Raw genomic sequence first — 17,561 nt, forward strand, 5'->3', positions numbered from 1 at the left:
CACTATTCACAATAGCCAAGACATGGAAACTATCTGAGTGCCCATTGACCAATGACTGAATAAAGAAGATGTACTATATAGAAACAATGGAACACTACTCAGCCACAAAAAACACAAATTCATCCCATTTGCAACAACATGGAACGACCTGGAGAGAGTTATGCTAAATGAAATAAGCCAGACTGAGAAAGACAAACACCAGATGATTTCATTCATATGTGGAATATAAACAAACACATGGACAAAGAAAACAGTTCAGTGGTTACCAGAGGAAGGGAGGTGAGGGGTGGGCACAGGGGGTGAAGGGGAGCACTTATGTGGAGACAGACAAGGGGTAATGTGCAACTGAAATTTCACAATGATGTAAACTATTAGGAACTCAATAAAAATTCTTTTTTAATAATGGGATGGGCACTCTGTGTTTTGCTGGGCCTGGTTGTGGCTCAGGGCCAAGGCTCAGTGTGTGCCCCATTTCGTGAATGCCCCTTCTACAGCCTCGCCTCTTTCTGATCAAGCATGCATTACCCTAGCAAAGACCTCAGGGCCGACGATGCCAGATGCCCCCCTCCTGCCTGCTGCTGGGCACACAGGAAGAGCATGTGTTAGGCCTCCCTTGCAGTTAGAGTGGACCAGTGACTGCGTTCCAGACAATGATCACTCGTGAAGTTCACCTGTACGACTCCAGGCCTGGCCACCAACATCCGTGCAGTCCTCTTAGCTCTCTCTGCTTGCCCACTGGCCAGAGGAATGCAGAAGGCCAGCAGAGGGCTCTGAGCAGGCCCTAGAAGACAGGTTTAACAGGAGTCAGGAACCCTGCAGAAGGTCTCCTGGTGAACAACTGACCGCACCAAGGTGTGAGGGGAGCAAACCTCGACTGGGGTAAGCCACTAGCAAGGTGGCGTGGCTGTCACAGCAACTGGTAAAAATTATTTCGACAAAGTCTCCACGGGCAGCTGGATTTTGAAAATACTCATGAAGGAGAAGATCATCAGGATGATGTCACGGTGACTGTTGGGATAGATTGATGGTGATGACATTTTGCTTCTAATGGGGATAAGGTCCATGGCTTTTTGGAGCTAGAGGTGACAGAGGTGGTAGGGAGATGGCGGTGGGGGGGTTAATGTCAACTCATGTGGCTGATGTCTGTGGCTGTGACGGAGAGAACGGAAGAGGTGGCAAGTGTGAGGCTAGTGTGCAGGCCGTGGTGGGAGCCGGTGGTGGTAGAGATGGGGTTGATGGCTGTGGGGGAGGGGAGAATGTGTCCCTGGCTGTGGAGAGAGGACTGTGGCTGACTGTGGTTCTACAGGGGACAGTGGTGGCCGGTGGAGCATGGTTGGTTGTGGTGGTGGGAGATGTTGATGCTGGGGTTGGTGGCTGTGGAGTGGGTGGGGATTGTTCAGATGGCTCTGTTGTGGTGGCCTTGCTGCCTGGGATGGAGTTGGTGGGGACGATGGAGACGGTGAATCGAACTTCCCAGTGGACCTGTTTTCCTGGTGCTCTCGTGTGAATCCATTATCTACCTCGGGAAATCCCTGCCTGGCCACTGGAGTTCCCTCCACTCCTCTCCACCCTCGGGGAAGTCGCCAATCGCCTGGATGGTGACACTGGCCTGCCAGGCTCCTGGGAGTTTCTCCCTGGACCAAAGCGCTCAGCCAATGGGATCAAGGCTTGTGATTGCTGCAGCACCAGACCTGTGGCCACGTGCATTGGCCTTACGAAGGAGCACGGGCAGAATTTAGGGGCACCCTCATGGGGACTTGGGGGCTGAAGGGTCTTAGTTGTATGGGACCCCAGGGGCCAGGAAGATTTCAAGGGAGCACTTTTCAGATGTGAAGGGGACCTGTCTGGGACCATGCCTGTGAAGTGACTGTCGGGGCTCTGGGCCCGCATCCTCCTCCGTACAGTGTGGGAGAACAGGACCTTCCTCCCGGGTTTTCACAGGGTACAGAAGAATGCCCCCTGTGAAGGGCTTCCCACAGGGCATCATACATACGACGTGCCCATAAGTAGATGCCGGCTTTGACTGTTGATCTCCTTAGGCAGCCGTGTTACAGCTGGTTCCTAATGCAGATAGCACGGACTCTCAGCCTGTGGACTCCATCCAGTCCATTAATATATTTTATTTGTCTGCTGATATATATTTACAATTTTTTTGATTTAATTGCTAACACTTGAATAATTTAGAGATTTCACATAAAAATCTAGATTTCCAATATTTCTGGAAGAACGGAAGACTGGGCACCTGGGTCCACATCCACATGGCGACATTCGGCTGGGCCTCTTTGGATGGAACATGGGCTCCCTGGTCTGCCACAGTCTCCACCACTCCCTACTGCCCACCCCTCCCCCTGAGTTTGGGGTTCCTGTTTCAGACTCACCTCTGTGGGGAGGTGCCCTCCAGGGGCTCTCTGTGCCTGCTTGGCCTTCCTTGTGGCACCCTCTGACCCACAGGCCACCCCCAGTTGGCACTGTTCTTATCAGCTCACAGGTCTGCGGGCCCACCACATGGAAGTCCCTGAGGGAGGGACCTTGGTGTACTCAGATTTGGATGTCGCTTGGCCAGTAAGGATCCTATAAAAGTTGTCTCGTATTTTAACTGCTGGCATCAGAATTCCTCAGAGGGAGAGAAGTGTCTTGTTTGAAGAATGTGGTGACGTTGCTTGGGGTGGAAGGGGCATCCCGAAGCTGGAAGTTTCTGATGTCAGCACGTGGAGGGGAGTTGTTTGCGTGAGAAAGGGAGGAATTCGTTGTTTCTTTTCTGAAGAAGGGTAGAGAGGGGGAAAAGGAGAGAGAAACTAGTGCAGGAGGAGGTGAGAGAGAACGGGGCCGGGTGAGCCCAGGCCATTTTGGGGACAGTGAAGTGCCCTTTGAGGTATGTCTCTTGCGGAGGTGGAAATCTCTCCTCTCCCCCTGCCCGGGGTCTTCAGGGCCTCCTGCTCTGCCCAACTGCTGTGTTGTGAGAACAAGCTTTTTGTGGAATTGGGAGAGGGGCCGAACAGGGACGTGAAATGGGCCTGGGCTGTCTGGGCAGCCCATGTGGGAAGCAGGAGCCGGCAGACAGAGGACGGCAAAAGAACCGGAGTCCTGGGACCAGCAGACCAGGCCCAGACATCGTGGACCCGGGGGTGGCTGGTGGGGGGCAGCCCACTTTACTAGGAACTAGGCGGGCAGAGAAGTCCCAACTGATATCTGATAATAACAAAATGGACTCAGGTTTTCAGAAAAAGCCAGACTCAGGTGCTGAGAGGAAAAGACATCTCTGAGCTTAGATAAAATGGCTGAGCAGCCGGTTTATTTTGAGCTCCTGGTGGTTCGGGCTGACCAGGCTGCTGGGGTCGGAGGAAGGGCTCAAGTCCTGGCCCCTGGCCTGGGGTGACCCTGGGGGCCTGGGCTCAGTCCAGGGGCTGTATGGTGGTGCATAGCAGGCCAGCCAGGAGAACGAGGCCCAGCACGGCCACGACAACCAGTGCCACAAGCCCCCAGACTCCCGGGGGGGTCCAGGATGCCTGCTGCTGCCAGCCACAGTTGCCCAGCTGGTAGCCTGTCAGCTGGCCCAGCGGGCGGCTGGTGGCGAGGTCGGGGGTGGCACAGCGAACAAGCAGCAGGGCCTCGGGCACGCGGTCCTCCAGCCAGAGGCGCAGGTAGGTGAGGCTGCAGTCACAGTGCCAGGGGTTGTTCAGCACATCGAGGGTCCGCAGCTGGGGCAGGTGGTCGAAGGCACCCGGGGGTATGGAGCGAAGGCTGTTATTGGCCAGCAGGAGGTGGCGGGTGTGGACCGGCAGGGCAGGCAGGTCTGTGAGTCCCCGCCCCTCGCAGTCCACCCGCAGCCCCATGGTTTCCAGGGCGTGGCAGGTGCACTGTGTGGGACAGTCCTTGGTGGCCTCCGCCGCAGCCCAGAGCAGGAAGAGGGCCCCCCAGGCAGGCATTGAGCAGGCTGGCTGTGGAGAGAGTAACCGCGAGGTGAGGGAGGGCCTGGCAGCTGCACCTCATCCTGAGGGCCAGTGGGCACTGTGGGTGCAGTGGGACCTGACCTGGGACAAGGGACAACTCACTTCCCACCTCGGGCCTCAGCTTTCTCCTCTGTGAAATGGAGTGAAGACTGAAGGAAGTGAAGCGGGCCAAACCCAGGCCTGGCTGGCCCTCACCAGACACTCAGAAGGCAGGACAGGGAGTGTGGCCACGCTGGGGAGGGGGCGCGGGTAAGCATGTTCTTGGGAGGGGGAAGGGACTTCCTGGCCCCTAGCAGAGACCCCAGCCCCGGCTCAGGGGTAGGGAGAGCAGATGCCCGCTAAGTGGCCCCCAGGCCTGGCCCCCGGCCCCCAGAGCTGGCAAAAGGGCCTTGGAATCGCCTTCCCCAGCTGCTCTCAGCCTCCACACCTCAGCCAGGGGTCAGGCCGCTGGGGTAGACCTGAAAGACCACCTCGTCCCATGGACTCCAAAGAGCTTGGCCAAAGCTAAGTGAACTCTGACGTGATGCCTGATGCAGGAGACAGCAGCGTGAGGATGCTGAGGCAGCGACAGGGGGGCGAACCCAGGAGGGGCTCTGTCTGGAATGCCGTTGGTCTAGGCTAATGCTCGGAGCTGAGGAAATGGAGCACCAGCAACGGTCCGGGACTTGTGCAGGGTCACCCCACGGTCCGTGTCAGGGACCAGACTCAAACAAGTTTCATGAGCCCCCGTCTTCCGTCTGGTTCCTGGCCTTCCTCCAGGACTCAGTGGGGGGCTGTTTCCCCCTCTTAAGACAAGCTCTCCCCTCCAGGGCCTTCTAATGAATATTTGTTGAAGAAACCAATGAATCTGGACTCAGCTGAGGATCCAGCGTCTCGGAGTGAATGCGCCCTCCTAACCCTGTCTCTAGAGGGGAATGCTGAAGGACGGACAGAGGCAGGACTGACTGCCAGCCTCCTCTCTCTCCACCGGGCCTGTCCCACCTGGGAGGAGCCCGTAGGGTGGGAGGCTGTGCTGAGTAATAAGAGGGCCACTTACCTGTGAGGCCTGTGGTCGAGGCACCCCTCCTGTGGCCTGAACTGTCCTGTTGAGGCTGTGGTGGCAGCTCTGTGTGAGGCAGCTGATGGTGGCCACTGCTTGAGTGGGAGGAAGGAAGTGATGAAAAGAGCCCGTCTTATCCTGCGAGTGCAGCCCCGGAAGGCCTATCTCCAGAGGCAGGGAGCCCTCAGGGTGCCAGGGCCCTGGGCACAGCACCGTACGTCAACCCCAGTTTACAGAAGGGAGTCCCACAGCGCATCCCGTTGTACCGCCAGGGCCTCAGTGCCACGGGTGTGTGGGAGAACCCAGGAGGCCCTGCACCTGGTCCAGGAGGCTGGGAGGGCTTCCGGGAGGAGGAGGCCCCCGAGATGAGTGGCTCTGCTGGCTGTTCCTCTGGATCTCAGTTTTCCTCACTTGTAAAATGGGAGCAATACTCCCCGTCCGCTCGCCTCACAGAGGTGGAGGGTGGGCAGCTCCCAGGGGCTGCGAATCCTACCGAGAGGAGCGCCACTTCATTTTTAATTCTCTTTGGTCCTTCTGAATAAGTGGAGGAAAGTCTCCTTTTGAGGCCACCGCATCTTTAGCACCTTCTAGCACTTCCTGATCCTTCTTTTTAACAAGTTGCTGCAGGCCTGGGGCTCAGAGCCTCCATCAGACCGCAGCTTCCAGCTAGAAGGTAAAACCGTGGTTTCATTTGCATTGTTTCTATAGTACATTCTACTTGGTGGAGTGACATCAGCTTTCCACGCATGTTACTGTTATTTATGTTAAATGTTCCCCTTTAAAAGAGAAGTGTATTTTTAATTTAATTGTATTTTTAATATTACAAAATATGAATCAAAATCAAGCCTAACAGTAAAATAGTATAAACAACTCTATTATAAAATTAAAACATTAACATATGCATTTTATAGTAAATTATAAAAATGTCCCTATGATGAACTATGAACTGAGTCAAAGGGTTTGCAGCGAGGGCACGGTTTCCACGTGCAGGTAGGGTGGGGGAACTGAAGCGTGGGAACGGCCGGGAGGAGCAATGCCTGGGAACACGAGGAAGGGGTGCCAGCAGCCCGAGGAGATGGAGCCCTTGGCTGGAGGCGCCCAGGAGAGGAGGCAGAGTAGGGGCTGCTGAGGAGAGGAAGGGGGCCCTGGATCACGGCAGTGTTGGCCGAGGACCTCAAACCTGAGAGGAGTGTGCTGGGCCCCCAGTCTGGAGGGTTCTACACCCTTCTAAAACTCAGTGGGGTTAGGGCTGGAGTCACACCTGCTCTGGAACCTGCTTGCTCCTCTGGGATCACCTGGCGGGCACTCCGTGAGGATCCCACTGAAGCCTAGACCCTGGACAGGAACTCAGCCCCTGCTCTTCCGTCCCTCGGGGACCCCAGCCTGTCCCACCTCCACCTGCCTGCACGCCTTCCAGCGGGTGGGGAAGGGCTCCTGGTGGGTGGGGGTCCCACAGCCCCAGGCCGGGTTTCCTGACCTGACCTGATTGGGCCCACCCTCTCAGTTCCTCTCGGCCCTCTGAGATTTCCTTCTTGTTTTTAGCTTGTACGACTTAAAACCACAAAAACTACACAAATAAAATATTATTTTTGTTGTGGAAAAATTAGACTATGCAGATGAGCAGGAAGAAGGCAATAAAAATTCCCCTCAACCCCAGTGTCCAGCAAGGCTGCCTTTCCTTTTGTTCCTGTGCGCATTGCTTTCTTACCTAGGTAGGGCCACTCTGCCCTCGCCCTTCTGAATCCCCTTCCCATCTGTGAACACGCTCCCGTGTGCCCCCAGCAGCAGGCGCCATTTACGGATGTGGCATCTTTTATTTGAGGAGTCTCTGGGCACAAAGGGCAGGCCCACTCTCCTTATCTCAGTGGGACAGGCCTGTGTGGGGCTGGGGGCAGCTGTTTGGGCTCCCTGAGGGAGGGGGGCTCCTCCTCCACAGCTGCCCACGTGGCCCGGCTTACTACACTCGTTCCCCTGTGGGGAAGCTGAGGCATTCTCTGCTCCTGCCCCTCAGGCTCCTTGCTAGGTCACCCCCGCCTGTATCTCTATGGAGGTCCCCGCCCTCTGCCCCTTCCTCTCAGTCTGTAAACACATTTACTACCACCTTCGTCTGGAAAAATCTAGGGTGTGTTTTGAACACCACAGCATGCTCCCCACCAATCTACTTTTCCCTTTGCTTCACAGCCAAACCAGGTCGTCTCTGCTCCCCGGGGGCACCGAGTCCTTCCGCAGTCTTGAATTCTCTCTCTTGGCTTCAAGTCCAGCTGTGCATGCTTGGCGCGCGCATCTCCGGCTCCAGCCCAGACCTGGGCATCCTGTACCTCCGGAACCCCCCCGAGCGTCCCGCAGAGCCCTCACACTCACCACGGCCTAGACCGGACCCTGTCTCCTCCCACCCCCGAAAGCTCCCCCTACCAAGTGTTCTCCACCTTCGACAGGGCTAGCACCCTCCACCTGGTCACACCCAGGAAGCTGGCCCTCTCTCCCTCACTCCCGCCTCCTGTCACCCGCCAGGTTGGCCAACCGCTTCCTGCATATCTGTGGACTTCATCCCCTCTTCTGTGGCCCCATTCTCTGCTCGCTCTCTGTTCCCCTCCTCTGACCCTCCTTCCACCTCTCTCAAGCAACCCTCACCCCCACATTCTTCTCTGACATCCTCCTCCACTTGAAGAATGGGAACCCGGCTGTCCCCACGACCCTGTCCTTCCTGCTGCTTCTGGGTGGTTTCTCTCCTGACTCCAAGCTGCTCCTCCTCTTGGTCACTCCCCGTCCTTCATGGGTGACCTCCACTTTGGATGCAGGACTTGCTGTTCAGCATGAGTGCCGCCCTCCCTCTCCGGGACCCTTGGGTATCCTGGCCTCACAGTCTGTTGGCTTCTTTCCCCCTCACCCCCCACCCCCGTGCTCCTGCCCTCGGCTCCACCCTCCTGCCCCCCCCCCCCCCGCCACCGCCCCCAGTCCTGCCCAGACTGGCCCTCATCAGTACCCGCTCCTCCTTGAAGCCTTGATTCAAATGCCCCACCCCCTGCCTGCCACCTCCCCATTCCAGCTCACGTCTTTGATGCTCCAGCTCATCTCTGACTTCACCAAATCTCCAGGCCAGAGGCCCTATCACTGTCCTTTTGTCCTATTCACCATGATGGCCTTCCTTACAAGCTAACTCAGGGATGACTACTGTCCCCTAGTGTCCACTCTCCCCTTCTTTCACACAAAAAGAATTTTAACTAGACATGTGGCCTTCTAGCTAAAGACTACATTTCCCAGCCTGCTTTGCCTTTAGGTGTAGTCATATCACCAAGTGTAGGCCAATAGGAAAAGAGGGAGAAGTGATGTGAGTAGCTTCTTGCTTCTGCTTCCTGCTGGCTGCAAGGGGCTGGGGAGGACATCTCCATCCACGAGGAGTAGCCCTTAATTGAGGATGACAGAGCAAAAAGACAGAGGAGCCTGGGTCCCTAACGGTTCTGGGACTGGCATCCAGCTCTGGCATGCCCAGCTGGGCTCTTCCCTGAGTGAGAGAAAACTGTATCTTGTTTAAGCCTCGGTCTTCTCGGGTCTCTGTCACAGCAGCTGATGTATCCTGACACCAAACCTGCCAGTCAGCCCGTGGCCGTGCCCACAAGTTCTGCCTTCCCACCTGCTGCAGCGCAAGAAGGTCCTGCTCCTAGGAGGCTGGGCGGGCAGAACTCCCAGGAATGACTCCCAAGATCCCACACCCTAGTCCTGGGCCCCATGAACCCAATAGGACATCACTGCTGTGGCTGTGTTGGGTTTTAAGACACAATTGACCTGAAAAAGAGAGGGTTTCCAGGAGGGCCTGCTCTAAACGTGTAAGTCCTTAAATACAGTTGCTCCAACTGGTGACAGAAAAGAAGCGAGAGAGAGACGCAGCAGGAGGGGAAGCTGGAGAGACTGGAGCGCGAGGAGGACGTGCCGTTGGCGACATGAAGAGAAGGCAGGAGCTGGGTGCTGCCAACAGCCGGACAGAGCTGGCAAGCGGGTTCTTCCCCACTTCCCCAGAGCCTCCGGAGAAGTGCAGCCCTGCCCACACCTCGACCCCGGCCTTGTGAGACCTCAAGCAGAGAAGCAAGAGCCACCGTTGTGAGCGCGCTTCTGGCCAAGAAGAGTGTGAGATACTGAGTGAGTGCTGCTGTGAGTAAGCCTCCAAGTTCTCGGCAGTCTCTCACAGCAGCGGGAAACCAATCTACAGGGCCAACTCTGCGCTGTGCTCGGAATCCCACCCCTTTCCCCTTCTTGAGGACATCGCTCCTGCCCCTTTCTCTCCTGCACCATCAGTTTCTCCTCCACTGGAACATGCCCATCAGGTTCCGCACAGACTGTGACATCGCCCTTTTGAAAGGCCCTCCCCTGGTCCCACACGCCCTCCAATTACCGCTGCCTTCTCTGCCTCGCTCCGCAATGCTCCTCCACAGATTCCTCTCCGCTTGCTGTCTGACCGTTCCGCGATCCCTGTTGTCTCAGCTCCCAGACACATTCAGAACAGAACCATGTCCCCCCTGCACTGCCACCACCCTGGTCTTCTGTCAGCTCTAGCTTCCCACTGCAGCCGCAATAAACTCCGTGCCCCTTCTGTGGCCTACGAGGCCCTGTGTGGCTTGGTCCCTGCCCGGTTCTTGACCTCATCATGCGTTCTCCTCTTTGCTTGCTCACCTACAGCCACACTGACCTTTCTGTTCCTCAGATGCTCCAGCATCTTCCCACCGCAGGGCCTTTGCACTTGCTGGTCCCTCTGCCCAGAGCACCATTCCCTCAGACCCTCCCCTGGCTTCCTCCTGACCATCATTCATGTCTCAATTCAATGACCCCTCCACAAAGGCCCCCATAAATAAGGCAGCCCTTTCATTATTCTGCGCCATGGTCCTCCATTTAATTTCCTTCGTAGCACTTATTGGGACCTAAAATTATCTTATTTTTACTTTTTTTTTTTTTTTTTGGCCTTTATGAAGTATCTCCTTCTGCTGAACGTGAACTTCAGGAGGGCAGGGACTCTGATCCACTATAACCACACCCATACCTGGCACAGAGTAGGTGTGTAATACACATCCATCACCTTTGCTGGCCACCTCTCCTCTAGTTCTGGCCAATCCCCATCTCTCCAGGATTGCCGTCTCCTGGGTGCCAGTCTCTGCCTCTGCCTACAGAGGTTTGACCTCACCACTCCCCGGCTCAACATCCTCTCTTGGCTCCCCAGTGTCTTCAGGGTAATCTCCAACTCCTCGGCAGGGCTCTCCTTGGCCGTCTTCTCCAGCCTCCCTTGTAGTCCCTTCCCGACCGGAAGCTTCAGGGTGGATCATCTTTGTCCCCTACTCCCCACCCACATGGTGATTCCTCTCTCTGTGCCTTTCTCTTTCCGGAGCCCTCCCCTAAATTTTGCTGGCACACTGTAGCCTTTAAGATTCACCTGGGGCATGACCTCTTCCAGGAAGCCCTCCCTGACCCGCTCCCCCAGCTGAGTTAGTAGCACTGCTGTTTGTTTGTCTGTCTGCCCACGAGGCCAGCAGCTCCTCACGGACCCCCCGCACCCTCAGGGAAGTGTACTGGGTGCTGTTCACAGAGCGAAGGGTGACTGGAAGTCGGTCAAGGGTCTTTGGTGATTTCAGGTGGGACCTGCTTATGATACAAATAATGAGACACACAAAGGACAGAGTCACTCCTCTCCCACCTCTGGACTGAAGGAGAGAGCTTAGTGTGGTAATTGTATTATAAGGGGAGTTGCTTGGAAAACCTTTATTTTGGGGGCCTGGAATCCTTCACTCCCCTCCTGAGGCAACTTTTCCTTCTCTCTGGAAGCAGAGGGGATTACGAGGCGGTGACTGTTGTCTAGCATTTTTAGCCTGTGTGCAGCCAGGGGAGATGGGTCACCCCTGCGCCAGCTGCTGGGGCCCCTTCGGCCAGAAGCCCTGCTTGCTGGTTCTTTGCATCTGCGTCTCTGTCAATACGCGGTTTGGGGCCGGGCTGTGGAGCAGCCTGCCTGGCTTCCAAACCCAGTTTTGCTACTTATTAGCTCTGTGATCTTGGGCAATAGTCTCAGCCTCTCTCTGCCTTAGTTTCCTCGTCTGTAAAATGGGGAGAATAGAAGAACCTGCCTCCCAGGGGGCTGTGAGGGCTGAGTGCATCGCTCGGAGGCTGGCATAGCTGGTGCCGGGTCAGCCATCCACAGTGCGGCCTGCCGGACGCCGTCAGGGCACAGAAGGGGGGCCTGACCCCCTCTGATCTGTCTCTGGCGTTGGAGGATTTTTGTCTCTTGTGATTAAAAGGATTCAACACTGCCTGGCTTGGTGCCGCCCCCTCCTCCCGTGGGCAGCTGGCAGCACGGGGACTTTGACACCTGCTTGTCCCCTCAGGCTCAGCAATGCATCCGGTCAGAATTAACAACGGTGTCGTATTTTCCGTGAACGTGTTACATACGTTACCTTCTAAATTAGAGCACATACGCTTTCCTTCTCAAAATCATTTAAGTAAACTTATAAACGAGCTGATCCTAAGAGAAATATTGAGTCAATAAGAGCACAAGTAGTGGGGAGAGATGGCAAAAACCCACGAAGGAGACATTAAAATCCATTAAACCCCGTGTCCCCCAACCTCTGCTTTGAGTGATTTTGAACCAGTTCTCACTCATTCCTCTATCCCATGGGTTCGCCACCTGGTGGCAAGAGTGTGAAGTTACAGGGTATTTTTTGGTCCGGCGGGGAGGGCGGGCAATTTAAGGGCAACAGAATGATTTCGTCCTAGGTGAGAAAGAACATTAGTTAGAATTTGCCAGAAAACATTTTTAACGATTGCAGACAATTTGAACAATCCCAAAGAAGCCTTTCTAGAAAAAAGGCAAAAGAAGAGTGGTAGATATGAGGACTGTTCACAAATATTCAATTCTCCTATTTTTCCTGAGACATGCTAGGATTAGTGCCCTATCCCATGCCCCCTTCCCGCCTCCCCCCACCCCACCCAGGGCCAGCGCCAGTGTGACTGCACAGGGCTCCCCAATCAGAAAGGCCCGGGCGTGGGGTGTAATGTTCTGTGGCCGCTGTCTGGAAATTCATGATCATTTTATCTCTGCTTTTGTTGTGTAAGTGAAGTCCAGCGGGACAAGGCAGCCTGCACCGGGCCGGGCAACTCGGTTAACACAGACTCCGCTTCCTGTCACCTCCTCAACTCTTGGTTGCCTGCTCCCCCTGCCCCCGCCCCCCAGGCCACCTGGCCTGCACTGGGCCGGGGTGTGTGTGACAGTCTGCTGGCTGGAGGGGGAGCTCAGCAGCCATCAGGCCTGAGCAAGCATGTGCATGCCGCCCCTTTCCCCTGGGGTGCTCCTTCAGCCTTCAGCTGGCTCCACGCCTGGGGACTCTTGTCCTCTTTCCAACCTGCTAGTGAGTTTTGTCAGGCCTCCGATGGTTACTAATACACCTAACACCCGCCACAAGCACACCCAAAGTACTTTACGTTCTGAAGAAGCATAATTGTTATTAGGAAATGTATTTGTTGTCTATTGCTGCAAAACAAGTTGTCCCGCAAACTAAAGAAGCTTAAAACAAGAATCCAGATTCATTTATGAGCTCACACAGTTCCTGTGCAGGACCTGGGAGGCGCTCAGCTGGGCACTTCTGGTCCTGGGTCTCGCAGTCAAGATCTCAGCCAGAGTCGCGCTCATCCGAAGACCTGACCACGGCTGGAGGATGCACTTCCAAGATGTGAGCTGTGGCTGTTGGCCGAGGCCTCCGCTCCTTGCTGGCTATTGACAGGACGCTGATTTGTCACGTGACCTTTTCCATGGGGCTGCTTGGGCGTCCTCACGGCAGAGAGAGTGAGGGAGCTACAAGGCTTTTCACGACCTAGTATCACAAGTCACACCATTGATTCTGCCACGTTCTCTTTGTTAGAAGTGCGTCACTAAGTCTAGCTCAGGAATTCGGCTTTACATCTTGAAGGAAGAATATCACAGACTTTGTAGACATTTTAATAGGAAGTTTTCAGATTCAAATAGTTGCAAGGAAACTTTAAAATTTTATTGAGAGGCATTTACCAAGGGATTCATTGGTTAATGGTAGCTCCCAGGAGCCTCAAGAGACAGGAAACTTCTCCATGGGATCATGACTGATACTTCAGCCCAGATATCAGGGGAGGCCCTGTTTCGGTGAAGCTTTAAGGAATTGTGCATTTATTCTGTTTCTGACCAGAGGAAACCCCAAGTTTCCGAGGATGGCCGTTCCCTAGGCTCTACCATTTCTCAGCCTGGAAACATCACCCCAGCCTTCAGCTCAGCAAGGGTGTGCCCCATCTTTCTGTGAAATCAGGCCCTCTGACCCCCTTTCCGGTGCCTTGGTGCCCAGTGAAGGCCCTGCCTGCTTATCATGACGACAGCCTTGTCAAGTGGTTACGAGTACGGGCTGGAGTCAGACAGAATCCTGAGTCTGCTCTTCAGCTGCGTGGCTGTGGGCAGGGACCTCATCACTCTCCTCATCACGCAAAGGTGGAGGTGAGAGGAAACCCCATACCTGGTTTCTGTTGGTCACATACGTTGGTGTTGCCTTCGGTCAGTGACTTGGGCCTCTCTCCAGGGAAGTCTGTGGCCCCTGAGGTGGTGTGGGGCTGCAGGCCTCGGGCCAGGTTCCACTAGGCAGGGAGCAAAGCCAACCTTGGACCAGGGCAGAGCATCAGGCAGATGCTTAGGTCACAGCCATGTTCAAGGTCTTGAAGTTGAGGAGGTCCCAGCCTCTCCCCACTGGGTCAAAGGGAAAGCCACCTAGGCTGCAAGTCGGTAAGGCTGAGGGTCCAGGAAGTGTCTGACACCAAGGCTGACTGTGCAAAGACAGCTGAGAGACTTCCTGTATCCATTCCCTCTTTCTTCTTTTTAAAATAGACATTATATTTTAGAGCAGTTTTATGTTCTCAGCAAAATTGAGTGGGAAGTACAGAGTTCCCCCGTACTCCCCATTCCTCCCCACAGCCTCCCTCCATGAACGTGCCCCACCAGCACGGGGCACCTGTTCCAGCTGACGAAGCTACCCTGACACCTCGTCATCACGCAGAGTGCACAGTTTACACGAGGGCTCACTCTTGGGGTCGCACATTCTCTGGGTTTGGACAAATGTATAGTGACATATATCTGGCATTATAGTCTAACACAAAACAGTTTCACTGCCCTAAATTCCTCTGGTCTCCGCCTATTCTTCTCTCCCTCCCCTCAACCCCTGGCAACCCCTGATCTCTTTGCTGTCTCCATAGTTTTTCCTTTTCCAGAATGTCACATGGTTGGAATGACACAGTATGTGGCCTTTTCAGATTGGGTTCTTTCCCTTGGTAACATGCATTTAAGGTCCCTCCGTGTCTTTTCATGGCTTGAGAGCTCATTTCTTTTTAGTGCTGAGTAATATTCCACCGTCTGGATGGACCACGGCTCATTTATCCCTTCACCTACTGAGGGACGTCTTGGTTGCTTCCAGGTTTTGGCAATTACGAATAAAGCTGCCAGAAACGTCCATGTGCAGGTTTTTGTTTGGATGTAAGTTTTCACCTCCTTTGGGTAAATGCCAAGCAGTGTGACTGCCGGATTGTATGATAAGAATATGTTTAGTTTTTTTTTTGTTTTTTTTTTTTAAGATTTTATTTTTTCCTTTTTTTTCTCCCCAAAGCCCCCCAGTACATAGTTGTATATTTCTCGTTGTGGGTTCTTCTAGTTGTGGTATGTGGGACGCTGCCTCAGCGTGGTCTGACGAGCAATGCCATGTCCGCGCCCAGGATTTGAACCAACGAAACACTGGGCCGCCTGCAGCGGAGCGCGCGAACTTAACCACTCGGCCACGGGGCCAGCCCCAGAATATGTTTAGTTTTTAAGAAACTGTCAAACTGTCTTGCAAAGTGGCTCCCCACTCGTGGCCTCCCCACCAGCAACGAGTGAGCGCTCCCGCTGCTCCACATCCTCGTCGGCATTTGGTGTTGTCAGTGTTTCGGATTTTGGCCGTCCCAATAGGTGTGTAGTGGAATCTCGCTGTCGTTTTAATTTGCAATTCCCAAATGACGTCTGATGTCGAACGTCTGTTTATGTGCATATGTGCCATCTCTGTATCTTCTTTGGTGAGATGTCTGTTTAGGACCTTTGCCTACTTAAAAAATTCAGGTTGTGAGTTTTCTTATTATTGACTTTAAGAGTCTTTGTTTGTTTTGGATAATAACCCTTTATCAGATATGTCTTTTGCAAATATTGTCTCCCATTTTGTGGCTCGTCTTCTCATTCTCTTGACAGTATCTTTCTCGAGAAGAGCAGAAATTTTTAATTTTAACAAAGTCTAGCTTATCACTTATTTATTTTATGGATCATGGCTTTGGAGTTGTATTTTAAAGTGATAGCTACCCCCAGGTCATCTAGATTTTCTCCTATTTATACTCGAGGAGTTTTATAGTTTCGCATTTTACATTTAGGTCTATGATCCACTTTGAGTTAACTTTCGCGAAGGGTCTGAGGTCTGTGTCTAGATTCATTGTCTCTTTTTTGTTGCATGTGAATGTCCAGTTCCAGCTCCATTTATCGAATAGACTGTCTTTGTATTGTATTGCCTGTGCTCCTTTGTCAGAGGTCAGTTGACTATATGTGGATCTGTTTCTGGACTTTCTATTCTGTGCCATTGATCTGTTTGTCATTATTTTGCCAAAACCACACTGTCTTGATCACTGTGGCTTTATAGAAAGTCTTGAAGTCGGGGAGTGTCAGTCCTTCAATTTTGTTCTTCTCCTTCATATTGAATTGGCTACTCTGGGTCGTTTGCCTCTTAATAGAAACTTTAGAATCAGTTGGTCAATATCCACAAAGAAACTTGCGGGGTTTTGTTTGGGGTCACACTGAACGCAGAGATCAAGTTGGGAAGAACTGACATCTTGATAATATTGAGTGTTCGTGTCCACAAACGTGGAATATGCCTCCATTTATTTAGTTCTTTGATTTCTTTGATCAGAGTTTTGCAATTTTCCTCATATAGATCTTGTACATGTTTTGTTAGAGTTACATCTAAGTATTTCATTTTGGGGGGTCCTAGCGTAAATGGTAATGTGTTTTTTATTTCAAATTCCACTTGTTTGTTGCTGGTACACAGCAAAGCGACTGACTTTTATATATTTATCTTGTACCCCGTAATCTTACTACAATTGCTTATTAGTTCCAGTTTTTTTGTGGATTCTTTTTGATTTCTACTTAGATGATCATGTCATCTTCAAACAAAGACGATTTTCCTTCCTCCTTCCCAATCTGTATAACTTTGTTTTTGCTGAGGAAGACTGTCCCTGAGCTAACATCTGTGCCAGTCTTCCTCTCTTTTGTATGTGGACGCTGCCACAGCACGGCTTGATGAGCGCTGTGTAGGTCTGTGCCCAGGATCCGAGCCCGCCAACCTCGGGCCACTGAAGCAGAGCAGGCAAACTTAACCACTCGGCCACGGGGCAGGTACCCAATCTGTATATCTTTTGTCTTAGTCAATTCGGGCTGCTGTAAGAAGATACCACAGACTGGGTGACTTAAATGACAAACATTCATTTCTCACAGTTCTAGAGGCTGGAAGTCCAAGATCAGGGTGCCAGCATGGTTGGGTTCTTGGTGAGGGCCTCTTCCTGGTTTACAGATGGCCACTTTCTTGTTTTCTCACAAGGTGGAGACAGAGAGAGAGGAAGCAAGCTCTCTCCTGTCTCTTCTCAGAAGGGCACCTTCCTGACCTAATTTCCTCCCAAAGGCCTCGTCTCCAACACCATCACACTGGGATTAGGATTTTGACATACGACCTTCGCGGGGATGCAGACGGTCAGTCTGCAGCACCTTTCGTTTCCTTCCTCCGTCTTTTGCAGTAGCCAGGACTTCTGGTAAGACAATGAGGAGGGGTGAGAGGGGACGTCCCTGCCTTCTTCCTGATCTGAGTGGGAAAGCTTCTAGTTTCTCTCCATTAAGTGTGACGTTAGCTGTAGGTTTTCTGTAGATGTTCTTTCTCAAGTTGAGGAAGTTCCCTCTATTCCTAGTTTGCTGACTTTTTTTTTTACAGACGTTGGATTTTGTCAAATGCTTTTTCTGCATCTATTGATATGATCACGTGATTTTCCTTCTTTAGCTTGTTGATGTGGTGGATTATATTAGCTGAATTTTGAATGTTGAACCAGGCTTGCAGCCCTGTGATAAATCTACTTGGCTGTGGTGTATAATTCTTTTTGCACATTGTTGGATTCAATTTGCTAATATTAAGTTGAGGATTTTCGCATCTATTTTCATGGCAGATATTGCTGTCTAGCTCTCTTTTCTTGTCATGTCTTTGTACTGTTCTGGTATTAGGGTAATGCTGGCCTCACAGAATAAGTTAGGAAGTATTCCCTCTGCCTCTGTCTCCTGGAGGAGATTGTAGAGAATTGGGGTAATTTTCTTAAACGTTTGGTAGAATTCACCAGTGAACCCACGTGGGCCTGGTGCTTTCTGTTTTGGAAGGTTATTAATTACTAATTCAATTTCTTTAATAGATATAGGCCTATTCCGATTCCTCCTTCTGTGAGGTTTGGCAGATTGTGTCTCAGGGAACTGGTCCATTCCATCCAGG

At 52.7% G+C, this 17,561-nt stretch overlaps 1 protein-coding gene across 1 annotated transcript; it reads right to left on the minus strand.

Annotated features, from left to right (window-relative positions):
• Positions 1-3,261: 3,261 nt before the first annotated feature.
• Positions 3,262-6,814, minus strand: GP9 (glycoprotein IX platelet). The gene is made up of 3 exons (XM_070237159.1): positions 6,698-6,814; positions 4,987-5,081; positions 3,262-3,938 (listed from the first exon to the last, which is right to left on the minus strand). The coding sequence occupies exons 1-3, from the start codon at positions 6,741-6,743 to the stop codon at positions 3,393-3,395; spliced, it is 687 nt and encodes a 228-aa protein (XP_070093260.1). The 5' UTR covers positions 6,744-6,814; the 3' UTR covers positions 3,262-3,392.
• Positions 6,815-17,561: the final 10,747 nt, after the last annotated feature.

This window comes from Equus caballus, chromosome 16 (assembly GCF_041296265.1).
Source record: "Equus caballus isolate H_3958 breed thoroughbred chromosome 16, TB-T2T, whole genome shotgun sequence".
NCBI classification, from domain to species: domain Eukaryota; kingdom Metazoa; phylum Chordata; class Mammalia; order Perissodactyla; family Equidae; genus Equus; species Equus caballus.